General features: G+C 52.2%; 1 protein-coding gene across 1 annotated transcript; it reads right to left on the reverse strand.

Moving 5' to 3' along the window:
* Nucleotides 1-9,787: 9,787 nt before the first annotated feature.
* Nucleotides 9,788-15,058, reverse strand: GOT1L1 (glutamic-oxaloacetic transaminase 1 like 1). The gene is made up of 10 exons (XM_025203398.1): nucleotides 14,947-15,058; nucleotides 14,092-14,311; nucleotides 13,370-13,478; nucleotides 12,945-13,068; nucleotides 12,099-12,211; nucleotides 11,891-11,983; nucleotides 11,626-11,776; nucleotides 10,992-11,157; nucleotides 10,450-10,592; nucleotides 9,788-9,966 (listed from the first exon to the last, which is right to left on the reverse strand). Exons 1-10 carry the CDS (start codon nucleotides 15,056-15,058, stop codon nucleotides 9,788-9,790), a joined length of 1,410 nt encoding a protein of 469 aa, XP_025059183.1.
* Between the last annotated feature and the right edge of the window lie 68 nt (nucleotides 15,059-15,126).

Here is a 15,126-nt window from a genome sequence, read left to right on the forward strand (position 1 = left end):
CCTAGGCTGTAGGTGTGCTGGACATTTTTCCTCCCTAGGTGCAGCACTTTGCATTTCTCCTTGTTGAACTGCATTCTGTTGTTTTCTGCCCACTTGTCCAACCTGTCCAGGTCTGCTTGCAGCTGTTCCCTGCCCTCCAGCGTATCCACTTCTCCCCATAGCTTTGTGTCATCCGCATACTTGGACAGAGTACATTTCACTCCCTCGTCCAAGTCGCTGATGAAGACATTAAAGAGTATTGGTCCAAGGACTGAGCCCTGCGGGACCCCACTGCCCACACCCTTCCAGGTCGAAACTGACCCATCCACCACGACTCTCTGGGTGCGACCCTCTAGCCAACCAGATACAAATCAAGCAAAGGAAAGGTATTAATTCTGGTACCTCAGTCAGGTCCTGCATTTCTTTTTTATTATTATTATTAATATATTTCATGTTCCAGGTCAAATCTGCCAAATCAGTTCCAAATCATATTGATGGAGCAGAACTCAGTCATTCCAAAAACCATATTGATTGAGCAGGCACAACTCAATTGTTCTAAATGCTGTGTATGGTGCTACAACCGGTGAGCATCCTCCATCCCAGGCTCTTACCCTGGGACTTCAGATACTCCCAAATCCATTGGCAGGCATCCTACATGCCCAGAGGTCTTGGGATTCAGATGCCCCCGCTTGATCTGAGCCAAAGTCAGGTCCTGTCTCCACAGGTGGGTTTTCTATCAGCCATGTTCACCTCCAGAGCCACCTGCATTATAGGGGTGGGTGACATGCTTGCACCTCATGCTGGGCAAAGGTAGCAACAGATTGCAGGAGGCAGAGTTTTGTGCTGGGGGAAAAGAGATGGGAGCTGCTCATTTTGCTTGTCTGAATGAAGTTGCAATTTTAGCACATGGATAAGGACTAAAAGCACCTTCTTTAACTGTTGAACTGGCAGCTGTCTGACCTTCCTCTTCTCAGTATTACCCTCATGCCCATTGCCAAAGTTGCAGAATCTTAGGCAAGTTGGCGCAGATTAGCATAAGCTGCCCAAGCAAGTCCAAGTGATGCAGAGCAAGAACAAGAATGAAAATTATTGGCTTGAGTGCCTGCCCCTGAATCTGAGCGACAAATTAGGCTGAACGAGCAAATTATCAAGCACTCAAAGAAGAAAGGGGCTTGTGTGAACAGAGCAGCAGCCCCATGCTGGGTGACACAGCTGTGACTGGAATCCACAAAGTCACTGCCTAGATGCCAGGCAGGGAGAACAGCGGTGGTGGGAGGCAGCAGCCTGTAGAAACCTGTTGAGGAGCAACAAGCTAAGGAGAGCCATGTGTTAGCGAACATCCTCATTTACCAGCGCACCAGGGCATCGGGTTTGTTAGACAAGACCTTGCAAGGCTGAGCAGATACAGGGTCGTTTTGCAAATCAGCCAGCCAGCAGGAAGATGCATTCAGACTCCAGGGACTCCAAAGTCCCAGCAAGACCTGGCTCTTTCCAATCAGGAAAGGAAACACGGAGTTAATGAATGGGTCTATGCAAGTCATTTGCCTATCCTTAGTACATCCCCAGGGTAGCTCAGCACCATGCAGCCCTTCAAGTCTTGATCCTCAGAGCCCAGCGAAAGACACAGTTTGTACAGATAGAAAGCTGAGAAAGATGCCTCAGGCCACAAAGGAAGTCTGGGCTGGAGTAGCAAATAGAAGACAGTTCTCAGCTAGCGTGGTAAGCACTGAACCATCCGTCCTGTCCCTGAGACTAAGTGAGCAGTGATGAATGGAGTAGAGTAGACTAAACTGGGAACTCATGAGATTCTTGGAAGAGTCAGGACCATCATCTTGTCCAATAAAAGGGCCACAGAGAAAAGAGTAAGAGGAATTCAGCGTGAAACAGTGAATCACAGCTGTGCACTGCCAGTCTCCAACATTGATGCCTTACCCAGCTAAGAGGAACATCCCCACAGCCATCCCCTTTGGCATGGTTTTACACAAGGGATGTACTTCTCACCATGATTTCACCCCTTGCCCCTCATCTTACCATATTACAGGACATGGGTTTTCTCCCGTGATGACACCTCTGTACCAGGGTCAGCAACCAAATGGAGGGGCTCTAGGTACAAAGTTCCCTCCCCATCCTAGGGAGGATTTTCCCTGCTTACAGTCATCCTACACAGATGCTGTGGGGTGCTGTTCTGGCTTTGCAGCATGAGATCCATCCATATACCAACAACCCATCAGTTAACATCAGCAGGACAGTGGATTATTGAGGAGCTTTGTACCCTCCGGCATCTGTCAGGCCACGGGAGTTTCCAGGCAATGAGTGACACAGCCAGGTCATGATGATAAAGCTGGCCATCACTTTGTGCCGTGAGCACATTGCAGCATGCTGCTGCCTCCTACAGCAGCTCTGCTTAATTAGCAGATAAGGAAGGAGCACTTGTACACATGGGGGTGGGGGTACAACTTAACTGCAGGAAACAACGGGGAGTAGAGATTATGTAAGGTGGTAAGCAAGGTACCGTGGAGATACCATGCAGCAGCTCCATTGTGAGTGCCTATTCATCTCAAGCCAAACCCTAGTGGCTGGTATCAGCAGTTGCACCAGGGATGGAGTTGGCCCAGTGTGCACTGCTCCTCCGTACCTACGCACTTAGCCTGAGTCAGTGCTGGCATTAGACTGGCTCATTTACACAGTTGGATGTACTCATGCTAGGCTCAGAGAAGGACCGCCAAGAGATGGCAAGGTGCACATCAGCCCTGCGCAGCCCAGGGCCAGGATGCCTTTACCCCGCAACTCAGTAGGGACAAAGCAGGGACAGGGCTGTCCCAACACATGGTCCTGAACCACCCCCACCCCCATGTTAATACAAACCAGTTCATTTGTCACCAGAACAGAAATACCTTATATCTGCTGGGAACTGCTCCTGAAAAGTCACACTCTTCCTGTCCTGCTCCCAGTCCAGGGTCTGTCCCCCAGGCTCCAGGACAAACACTGCAAGATATGCAAGACACAGATCAAGAACAATCTCAGCCTGGAAGATGAGGAAGGGCAGAGAAACCCCGCGGGTCAACCCCCCGTGGCCTCCAGCACACAGCCAAGCTCTGTAAAGAAACCTGCTCAGTGCAGTTCTGGGGAGCCAGGGAGTGCTCCGTCTACCCAAAGAAGTGTGTTTGTACCCAAAAGCTTGCAAAGAACAATTTTTTCCCCCAATAATTCAGTTGGTCTAATAAAAGATATTACATTTACCCAAAGACCCTTGAAGCCGCATGAACAAAGGCAGGCACAGGCAGCATCTTTCACCGCAGCACACAGGTATCAATGCCAGTCAGGGGAGTACCAAGAAGATACGCTATCAGTGACCTTTGCTGGAAACCTCTCTCAGTCCAGCCCCCAGATAACTACATCTTTGTATCACTGCAGAGCCCAGAGGCCCCATCCAGAGCCAAACCATGTTAAGAGCTGCAGGAGCACATCAATCAGCATATTCCACCCACACAGACTTTCAGGCTCCAGACAAAGCCCAGACCCAGACAGCAGCTGTGGAAGGAAGGAGTGACCAGCCTCGTGGAGACCTTGGCTTGTTCATAGCTGAGCCTGCTGTCCTGCAAAGGGATGTGCTTACAAGGACAAGGCTGGATACCTTTGTGCTGGAAAGAACAGTAAATGCAAGGTTCATAGGGACTCTTTAAAGAGAAAGAGAGACCACAGAATTTCCCTTAGCCAAAGCAAAGGCCTGGAGTATCCAAATCAGTCAAGCACCAAGGAGTATTGAAAGCCTTCCAGCAGTTCACTGTCATATTGAATGAAATAGTTTGAATGTTTGTAAAGGTTGCCCATTAGCCAGTTTCAGGAAGAAGATAGGATTTATCTCCTTATCTAGTTCATTGTTTTGGGACTACGTGAAAAATGTCCTGACTTCACTTAAAGCCTTAATTTAAATTGTATCTTTAGAAGTCTTTTACAAAGAAAGCAAATATCCTGAGTTCCAAGCCTAGGGCCTTTTAACCAGACTGGTAAAAAAAAAGGTATTTACAGTGATATGGAAGAAGTCTCCCCAAGAGTAATTTAAAATGCTCAACAAAGGTAATTTCTGTTGAGTAAGATCTGAGCCCAAATTTGGGAGTAGTGACAAATTGAGTAGGAGGAGCCCACTGACGACAGCTCACTCAATAAAAACCTGTAACTTACTGTCCCAAATTGGAGGTGACTTCACTTGCAGAACAACGAAGGAAGAATCGCAAGTGTAGCCCGGACCAGATTGATCACCTGGCCCAACCTCTCCGTGAACACAAATCTCTTAGTTCATGCTGAAGCCGCGGAGCGCCCGAAAGGGACTGAAGGAAGGGGACTTAGTCCTATCATTGCTGAGCCCAGCCTATTGAATTGTATTGCTGAGGCGAGCCCATTGAACCGTACTACTGAGGCCAACCCATTAAATCATACTACTGAGGAATGAAACCATATTTTGGTATTTGGCTTCTCGGAATTCTAGGATTGTAAGTATATTATGAAAAATAACAGTATTGATTCAAATTTAACTTTGAGTTGTAATTGTAGTTGTTTTTGTAACACTAATTCTTATAGCATTGTTTGGGAAGGAAGTGCATTCGGAGCATTGTTTCTGATATATGTAATTATTGTGTTTTTAATGTTTGTGGTGTTTCTTAAAGCTAAGCAGTGTTATATACGTAGCAAAGAGTTTTAAAATAAAATTGTGTTGTATGAATTAAGTGTGTAATCATTGTGAAATCGTGCAATCAGCTAACTACTCCCCCAGCCAGTGCATCAAAATGAATCAGTAAATTGTGTGGGATTTTCTCTATTCCATAACCCACTAGAGACATTCACAAGCCTGGAGGGCACAGGAGAGGACAGTGCCCTGGGTCAGGAGAGCATCCAGCAGCCTTCTTGTACCAGGCAGCCCTACAACTCATGCTTAATGCAGTACCTGCAGCCCTGACCCCCACCAGCTCTCTGCATGAACCCTACTGCTACTTTCCAATGCAAGCAGCAGCCAAAACAGAGGCAAAGCTCATATCTCATCCAGCTGCTACTGACTTCCAGGCCAAATGACCAGGTCCCTGTTCAAATCACTCACTCCGCTTTATACATTGCTCTGTGCTGTCCTTTGACAGCATCTGATGAAGTGAGCTCGAGTTCATGAAAGCGCACGCTCTCTAAATATCTTATTGAGTTTGTCTATTAGGTGCATCTCTACCCTGCCTTCTGCCTGACTGCAGCAAACTACCTCTCTCAGGTCCCTACAGGCAGCAAGGACCACAGAGAAGACTATGTAGCACAAGTCCAGAGCAAAGCATAAACTCACACCTCAGCCACTGCAGGAAGACAACTCTTCGGTCTGGTACCTGCTCTGCCTCTGAACCCTTCTAGAGTGGATGAGGAGCCTTAATCAATTCCCCACAGCTGCGCCAGTCTTGCCAATCAGCACACACAGCATGATAGCCTTCTCACCAGCCAACCCTAACCCTTTGCCTGCCTGCCTGCCTTGTGGCAGAGCCTTTGCACCTGGTCACAGCCCCTTTCCTCAGGATGCAAACGTGTCACGAGTGCATTAGTACTCAGCAGTGCAAAGTCCATCCCTCCCAGGCCTGGGGAAACATGGTTGTGACAATGCTCAGAGAATGGGTGAATGGGGGTCAGATCTCACTGACCTCACTGCCAATGGCATCACACAGAGTAGCTGTATGGCACCAGCATATGATTCAAACCAGCGTCACAAGCTCTGTGCAGAACCTCATCAGCTAGGCTGAGTTGAGCTGGTACGATGAGCTGGCACCCACCAACCCAGAGCTCATTTATCACGGTGCTCATTGTGTCCAGAGTGGGGGGCTCGCAAGTCTCATTCCATGAGGCATTCAGATAAACCTAAACAGCTCCTGCACCCTTCAATGCAAAACTCTTGGTTTCATACCTTTAATGCATGCTTTGCAATAGTGCTATTCCTGATTTACACCCCTATGATCCAGCAGGCTAACTCATCTATTGCATCTAGGTCACCTTGGCCATGAAAAGGGCAATCCATTATTCTTTTGGGTATGACTTCCAGGGCAACTAATTGGTTCCCAGGGAACTTTTGGATGAAACATGAATACTCACCAGGACCACTCCAGAAAGGCATGTGGGACAAGTTCATTTGCATGTGTTACTAGAAAGCCCCCCCCACCCCTTACCCCCACACATCTCTGAAGCATTTGATGTAGGTGGCAGTGGAAAGGCCCTGGGGGACAGGGATGTTTACCACTCAGGGTGGAAGGCAGTGTGCACAGGGAGTGGGAGGAAAAACCATCTGAGGTACCAGGAAAGCAGCCCAAGGGGCAAATCCAAGATGAATCATTTATTGTGACTTTGCCATCAGCTCCCATCCCCTTTCATTTTCCTTTCATCCCTGCAACTTCCTCAAAGGATCAATATGGGCGCAGGGTTATCTGTCTCCTAATGATCTCCGGCAGTGTCTGCTCCAAAGCACAACGCGCTTTGTCAAAGCCCAGCTAATGGTGTTACAACTACAAGCGGCCAGGACCATGTGCAACAGCATCTACTCACAGTGGGGGTGGCAGTACCATGGTTCAGGGGATAAAAGGTGCAATGGAGCTCAGTCCTGAAAACACCCCTGAAAGAGACTGGTGCTGCTATTAAGGATTTTGTTTTTCCAAATTCCAAAAATGGTACCGCCTTCCTGTTTCCCTAAATGCACCCTGCTGTTCTAACTAAACACCGTAATGCAATATTTTAGTCCTAAATACTTGTGTGACCCTGTTTACAGTTAAAAAGCTGGTGCTTTCCATTTGAGAGGTGTTCACATTTCAATAATGGATGGTGTCCTTTATCTGCTGTAGAGAGATGGAGGTATGGATAGGTGCTTTTTTTTAAACAGCACATATGATGGATTGTGAGATTTGCAATTAGTCTTAGTAAAATGCTTTTGAGATGCTGGGATGAATGACACTACGAAAGGGCAAAGCAATATTAATATTCTCCCAGGGCTGGTCTATAGTGGTATGATCGTGAGGAACATTAAAACCCAATCAAATCCTGCATGTAAATGTATCAGCTCATCACTGCCAGCGTGCGACAGGCAATCCCCCTCCGTGAGCATCATTGCAAAGCTGCTGAGGTGCATTCTGGACTGCTCCGGGTTGTGGGCCCTCAGGAGTACCAGGTATGGGGACTGTCCGAGGCAGGTTGCAACACTGCTGAGAGCACTGCTCAGGCACCTACAGCCACTGCAGACAGCTTGGGGACTATTTATGTCCCGTGTTTACCTGCTGCACAGTGCACTCCAAGGACGGCTTCACCCAATGCCATCTCCCACCTCTCATTAGTAATTACAGCAGAAATGAAGTAAGCTTCCCAGAATGAGCTTGACCTACTTCATTTGATTGTAGGTAGAAAAATACATGTACTGTAGTCCCTTCCCACATGCATCCTATCCCCACTTTGCCCAGGGGACTCAGTGCTTCTCTGTAAAGACAAATAGAACTGATGCTACTATTATGTGCCTAATGGATTTGGACAATTATGCTCAATTAGAAGCTTTAATCACATTATTCTAGTGGCTACTTGTTCAGGAGGCCTCCTGGCTACCTTTTACCCTATCCGGTCACACAATGCTAGAGCAGAGCTTAATTTTATTTAGATAAACGGGCAACAGTGAGTGGGAATCATCCCAGAATCAAATCAGCATCCAGAAGAATGCTGGCAGCACCCTTTGATTAACCCTGCAGCAGATGTCTGATAAGTACTTCTAAGGCCCCCCAACACTATAGTATCTGGTCACCTCTCAAGTGCATGGTGCTTTATCTTCCCAAGAACACTACGAAGGAGGGAAGGATTGTAAAGCTTGTATCAGTGGGGAAACTGAGACACAATAAGGTGGAGTGACAACATGTGGTGAGTCAGTAGCAGGGCTGGGGACCAGACTCACATTTTGAGTCCCAGGCCAGTGCTGTAGCCACCAGTGCATCCTTGCCTCCTTCACACTACAGAACTGCTGTCCCCTTGGCGGTACCAACATGCTCCGGCACTGCTGGCTGGTTTTCAAGGAGCCTATGCAGTGCCTCCACTGAACCCCCAAACATTGAGGCACTAGCAGGGCCAGTGGAGCAGGTCAGGTACGTGGGCCAGCACTGATGGCACCAGTTTTGCCCCCAGCTTGTATATCAACCACTAAGACAGGCAGCATGCCTCCTGCTTGGGTAGAGAATGGCACGTGCAGACCCTGGCATCTCCTTCCTGCCAGTGCCATGAAACACTAAGGGGGGAACATACATAGAAGCCAATCCTGGTAGCCCCTTGGTGTGCCTATGCCTATATCCAAACTGAGTTGCTCACAGATTTGGTAGGCATGTGGTCCTAGGGGCAGGTCCCAGAGCAGTTCTGCACTAGGGCAGAGCCAGTCCAGCCTGCACAGCCCAGTGCTCCTCACCCAGGCAGGGAGTGGCCTTGCTGTGGCTCCACACCCCTCCGTTTGTGCAGCAGGGAAGGAAGGTCCTTTGCTGCAGCCTCCTCTGCAGCTCCTTTGGCTTCTGGCCAAAGCAGTCTGTTGCGTTGGAATTGCCTTTAACAGTAGACATTAAAAATCAAGGGCAGTACTGTGTAATCAGCTTCAAAGGAGACTGTTAGGAGGGAGGGAGGGTCATAGCTCACCCCTGCAACCCCACTCGGGAAGTACTAGCACCTGGTGGGATACTTCAGCTCCAGCAGCCTAGTGCTGGCAAGGACAGGCTGGACAGCTCCCACAGACTGGAGCCACAGAATAGGCAGCCCAGGCAACAAGAGCAGAAAGATAAACCCCACACTTGGAAGCATGAGTCTTTGCTCCTCTGACAGAAGGGATTAATGAGCCTGAGCTGCAGGGAGCACTACAATGGTTTTGAGTTTAACCTCCCTGGTGCTTTGGAGTTATCAGCAACCTTAAGCTACAGGGAGGGAGTCTGCGCTCTAACCTCAGCCCTACAAAGAGGGTCTCCAGAAAACACAGCAGCAGCAGGAGTTTTTCTCCAGGCTGTCACAAGGATGCCCTAAAAGGCCAAAAGTGTTGCAAACTCCTGCTGCAAAACATTTGCACATGGGAGCAAACCCCAGACCTCAGCCCTGATCCCCTGGCCAGGTCCAAGGGGAGGGCTGAGAACCAGCGCTGTGCAACTACCTGGAGGGAGTCCTGCAGAGACATGTGTTGCAAAGGCTGCATTGTGCCCTGCAGTTGTACCTAGACGCGAGTCCCTCTCCTGCCGGCAGCACCACTGCCCTGCTGGAAATGTTCGACAGAGAACAATCTGACCTGACAGTAATTGCTACCTGAGCAAGAGCTACTCCCTCCTTGCCCAGCCCCTGAAAAACCCTTCCACTGCACTACTCTCGTTGCTGCTCACCCACTGCACCAGGCATCCCAGACCCTTCTCTCCAGTGGGACTGGAGCAGATGTAGGGAGCTCATGCCTGAGGCACAGGCCTAGTGGGCAGAGCTGATCTGCAAGCAATAAAGGCCCTGATGTTGGTCAGCCCTTTGCTGCAGCCATACGCCTGTCCCGCTGCCACTGTGCCCACATGACCCTGCCCAAGTCCCTTCCCCATTCCCCTTGGCTTTGCAAAAGCACCAACCAGCTCCAGAGCTGTTATGCTGGGGGCCTCCTTCTTCCACTTGCCCAGGGTGGTGGGGGGCACTCCCCCTAGCTGCTTGGGGGGCAGAGCAGAGGCAAACACTAGGCTCCTTGAGGTCAAACTCACCATTTTATTGAAGGTAAGTGGGGTGGGGAGAACAGGCCATGCTGGGCAGAACAAAGCTGCTGGCCCACTCACTGGCCCTTGCAGTGTTCTGGGTGCTGGCTGAGTCCTAGCATCGTGGCCACCACTGCTTCATGAATGCTTTGGGCAACATAATCCATGTTGTGGGAGTTGATGCTGCACATGCTGACCTGGCCATCTGTGTGAAGGTAGACGTGCTTGTGCTTCATGAGATAAGCCACCTGGACAGCTGCTGGGAAATGGACACCACTGTGGGACTGCACTGAAGCCTTCTGCCAAGTGTAGCAGAGTGTGGCCAAGAGCAGGCAGGCAAGGAAGTATGGCCTTGTGAGTCCCCAGGAGTCCCCAGGTCCCTGGCCCTGGAAGTGGAGGGCACTCTGCACCCCTCAGGATCTAAGGAAAGGGGAGCAGGCAAGAGTTAGCAGCAGCCCCTCATCTCGCTGGCTAACAGTCCTAGCCAGCCCCTCCTGCGATACTTCTTGCATCGTGGTACAAGTGCCTGGCAGGTACCACAACATCCTGCTCCACAGCCCTGGGGGCAGAGGGCCCAGCTCATGAGCCAGGGCAGGGAATGGAGATGAGATGGAGGGTTTGCAAGTACAGGCTGTGGCTTCTGAGACTCACAGAGCAACTGCTCCAGCAGGGAGGCAACTTTGTCCCAGGCTTGGGCTTGCCAGCTCTGTGCAGAGGAAGCCCCTGGCTAGGCACTTACGGAGCAGCCCCATGAAGCTGTGTGTACCCAGCTGGGTGGTGATGTGCTCCCAGGAGCCTGGAGTGCCCAGGATCCGCAGCTTCTCCTTCAGCTTTGCCCGGATCAACATGATCTTCTCCGCCATGGCCCGGAGACTCTGCTTCCTGCAGGGCCGGAGATGGGGAACAGGGAGTTCACAGGGGGGAAAAGACCTGGAGTGGGGGCCTTTCCTGAGCCCACACTGACTCCGCAAGTCTAGGTAGGCAGTGTGCATGGGGCTTGGACTGGAGGGGCAGGTCCTGGGTGCTTTGAGTGGGCAGCAAAAATTGCATGGTGCGTTCAGGCAGGGAAGATTTTCTCCAGCATCCCCCACCCCAGAGCTGGCTGTATCATGCAGCCTGCAATCTGCAAAGCACCCTAGGATGCTCCAGGCCGGAAGACACCCTGGAAACACAGGGCTGTAACCTGGAGTCCTGAGTCTCCAGCAGCCTCCGTCTGCTCCAGATATCAACTCAGGGTCCATCCTGCCACCCTTCAGGGACCACCCCCTGCCCCTCCCTTACCACTTGCTGCGCAGGGCAGGGTTGTTGAGCACGGTGGCAATGACGCGGGCGCTGAAGCAGGTGGGGCTGCCCCACAGTGCTGCCGCCACCTTCTCCAGCTGGGACCGGACGCGGGTCAGTGCCACGTTGTCCCTCGCCACCACGGTCAGGTTCCCCACGGGCTCATCTGCCAAGTGACCAGGGCAGCATGGCACATTTGATGCGTGTCCCCTGTGCATAGAACAGGCACCACCGGGCCTGTCCCAGGCCAGCTTCTTCCCACCTCCTCCCTCTCCGCCAGATGCCACCAGCCCAGCCCCAACTACTCTGAGACTGCACCACAAGCATGCCTCCATTCTGCCTCCTGTGATCTCAATCACCCATTCCCCTGCACGCAGTGACACCTAGCGTCCATGCTTGGGCCCTGCACTGTGCTAGAGGGGCACTGGGCTGGCCGTACTCTCACAGGCAACCCTGCAAGCATTGCTCTGCTGGGAAGGAGAAGCTGTGGGGGCCTCGTGTCCCTGAGTACCTTGCCAGGAGCATTTTCAGCAGCTGCCTCACATCTGGCAGGAAGGTAATGCCCCATTTCCCTGCCCTCCTTTGGGAAGTCACAGCCAGCCCCTTTCCTCCCTCCACGGGCCCAGGGACGCACCGTACAAGCCAAAGATTCTGGAGAAAGACTGAGCACAGAAGAGCTCGAACCCTCTGGCCACAAAGTGCCGCAAAGCCCAGGCATCCTTGTTCAGGTCTCCGGAGGCCAGACCCTGCCCAGGGATGTCGAAGAAAGGGAAGAGATGCTTCCTCTGTGGATGCCGGGGTGGGGAGGGAACATGCAGTGAGGATCTGTCCACGTCAGGGACAGGGCAGGTGGCAGCAAGAGCTGGAGAATAGCTGTGTTGGCTTGCTCTCAGACTCACCTCCATGACTTGGGCGACTTCTTCCCACTGCCGCGGGGTCAGGCCGGTTCCCTCAGGACCATGCAGCAAAATGATGGAGCCTTCTGGTGAGCTCTGAAAGCCAGAGAGGAGCTCAGTGGGCAGCATGAGCAGGCACTCATGCAGTCCCTGTAGGATGCACACAAACACAAGTTTGGTCCAGGAGGCGCCCCACAAAGCTTGTCCCTACCTCCAGCACCTCCAGGAAGTCCTCCAGAGCCACATCCAGCCTCTCCAAATCCCAGTACAGGTAAGGACAGATATCTACAAAGCCAGCATCATGGAATATCCCCTGGAAAAAGTCTGCGGGACACAAATCATGGCATTCATAGCATGCAGAGATTAGGCACTACTCCTTTAATTAGTGTGTGGGCTCTATCCAGGGGCTTGCCGTGTTCTGCGCTGTAGAAGACATCACAAACCATGCAGAATGGCAGTGCATAGGCAGCAGGGCTCTGCATGCCCCTGTCCCTGCAGTGAACAAAGCTGACCAAGACCTATCTATGCCAATGAGAGCTCTTTCCAGTACTGGTGCTGTGTAAAGAGCGGTCAGCATCAAACAAGTCTCCACTCCAAGCTCCATGAGCTAGGCAGAGAAGAGCAACTGCCAGCTGCCTCCAAACCTTCAGTGGGGAAGCCTGTGTAGGGGAAGCCGGTGATCCCAGCTACCAAACTCTCTAAAAGTATCCCCTGCCCCCAGGACTAGACCTTCCTGTGGGTCATTCGAGAGGGTGGCAAGAGCCAGTCTCCACAGAGGGAGCGAGGAGACAGCATGCCCCCACTCACCTCCCTTCCCAGCTGCCCCTGGCTCACTGAGGAGTTCAGGGTTCAAGGCATTATTCTGGCCCCTTAACAGCCCCAGGCAGTGGGAAAGTGCGTGTACCATGGACCAAGCCCGGCCTTGGCAGCAGCACCTGCCTCAACCACATCACCCAGCTGCGCTGCAGCCTTGCACTTTCCATGTAGGCTCCTGCCACCCTACAGCAACTGCCTTGCTGTCTGTCACCCAGGTTGGCTGCTCCGGCACGTCACTCACCCAGCTGGTGCACAGCGATATAAACCCTGGCTGGGCCAGGGGTATGCTGACAGTGCCAGCGCCGCAGGAATTCAGCTCCGATCCGGAGAGCTCCAGTTACTCCCACTGTCTGAACACCACCAGCCTGACTCGCACGGAGACAAAAAGGAGTCACTTTCCCAAGCTCCCCCAGCACAGAGGCAGGGCCACTGCAGCTCCTTCAGTCTAGAGCCTGGTCTGCCTGCCTGAAGGCAAGTTGCTGGAAACAGCCTCCAAAGAACAGCTGCCATGACAAACCCTAGAAGCATGCAGTGCTGGGTAGGACCAGGAGGTTGGCAGGATGCTTCTTTGTCTACCCCATCCAAACTACCCTCCTCCATGAGCCAACAGCCCCACGCCAACCCCCACTCCACCAAGAGGCATATGGAGCATTGCTTCTGTGTTACCAGGTAAAGCCTGCACCAGAAAGCTAGAATAGAAGAAAAACCCATGCCCAGGCCAGGGATATCAACAGTAGCATCTGCTTTTATCGCGTCTCTCACCCCACTGCCCCTTCTGAAACACGGCAGGCAGCAGAACACAGAAAAAGGGCTTCAAAAACATAGTTGTTCCCTTTGGGTTTGTCTTTTTTGTTTGTTTTTTGTTTTTTAATTAAAGCTCCACCTGGGCTGCTATTTTCCAGCTGGAACAATGTGCATGTGTCCCTGGCTGATGTTGGTACTCTCAGCCCCCACTTCTCTCCTAGTGTGGAGAGAGAGCCTGAAGGTCAAGGTGCTACCAGTGTAGAGAGGTCCCTCAGACATCTGAGGATTTCCAAGGCCAAATCCTCTGCTTTCTAGTCCTGCCCACTTCCCTGGAGCTGACGAGTCCTGGATTTTAAATACAAATACCAGTCCTAACCCTGTGCATTGGGAGAGAGGGGAACACATGCATGTATTGTGTTAGTGGGGTTGTGCTTGGATTATGCTCCAGAAGTGCAGAGCTGCAAGGTGCACATGGATGGGGGTGATGTCCTGAGTTACAACAGCCCCTGGCTAGTCTGCACAGAAGGGCAGGGCTGCAATTGGGCTAGGGGTTTTGTATTGAACGCACCCTGCCATCCTTTCTGCAGGGCTCAGCCCTAATTGCCAAGTGGCATCAGAGAGAGAGCAGTGAAGATCTGAAGAACGCTTTCAGAGGAGCACCGACAGGCTGCAGGATCCGTACCCTGTTCTCGAGGATTGCCTGGCTCTCCCGACCGATCGCCAGCTCTGTGGCTGCCCTGGTGAACTCGGGGAGCCCACACACCGGGAGCTGCTCATAGTCTTGCGTAGGGTCCCCGGCCACCAGCTGCAGGGTGCGCAGCACTGTAGGGCAAACCCAAGCTTCACCTGTATCTATCCGACAGCCTGAAAAGAGAGAGGGTAGGCCCAGCCCCACGCTGGTCCGGGAGCATGCTGCTGCCACCTTCCAGCATCACTCCGCCAGCCCCAGCAGGGCAAACACCCCCGCTGCAGATGCTGCAGGGGAGCAAGGCTCATCACCACTGTGCTACGTCCTGACTCCCGCCCCAGCCCTTCTTCCATCTCCTTGCCTGGAGCTGCTGCAAGTTTTGCCCCAGGCACTTTTTCCAGTTTTCAACCCTTTTCCTTAGTTGCACATGGCCTGAATACTGTTGGGTGGAAGGCACTGGGGACAGGTGCCCTTTGCTTTGCCCCTAGGAGGATGATTGCGCACAGATAGCTGGTGCTCCAGCCCCGCTCTGCAAAGGACCCATTTGCAAGGAGTATTCTCCTTTCAGTCTCTGCAACTCTGCCATTCAGCACTGACAGCCTCCCTCAGCCCCAGCTTGCCAGCACTGCCCTTGCCCCCTAACCCCACTCCCAGTTTGCTCCCTGGAAGGTGGGACATTCATCTGCCTCCTGTCTTCTGTGCTGCCCCATCCATGAGAGCCCTGGGGTCAGTCCCACGTATTGCTTTGTGCCCCCCCACCCTGCACCAAAGCAGCACTCGACCCTCAACAGGGATCGAGCGGCGTCCCTACCCCGGCAGTCCAGATACACCTTGTCTGGAGAGGGGTCTTCCATGTAGGCATAGAGGAGCTCATGGGCTTCCCTGGTGAGCGGGACATCGAGGAAGAGGGACAGAGCAGCCATGCCCCAGCCAGGTGAAAGCAGGCAGGACAGGCTTTGCTCTTCACACCTCCAGCCCCGTGGGCACCCAG

Source organism: Alligator sinensis, unplaced genomic scaffold, assembly GCF_000455745.1.
Source record: "Alligator sinensis unplaced genomic scaffold, ASM45574v1 scaffold98_1, whole genome shotgun sequence".
In the NCBI taxonomy this organism is placed as follows: domain Eukaryota; kingdom Metazoa; phylum Chordata; order Crocodylia; family Alligatoridae; genus Alligator; species Alligator sinensis.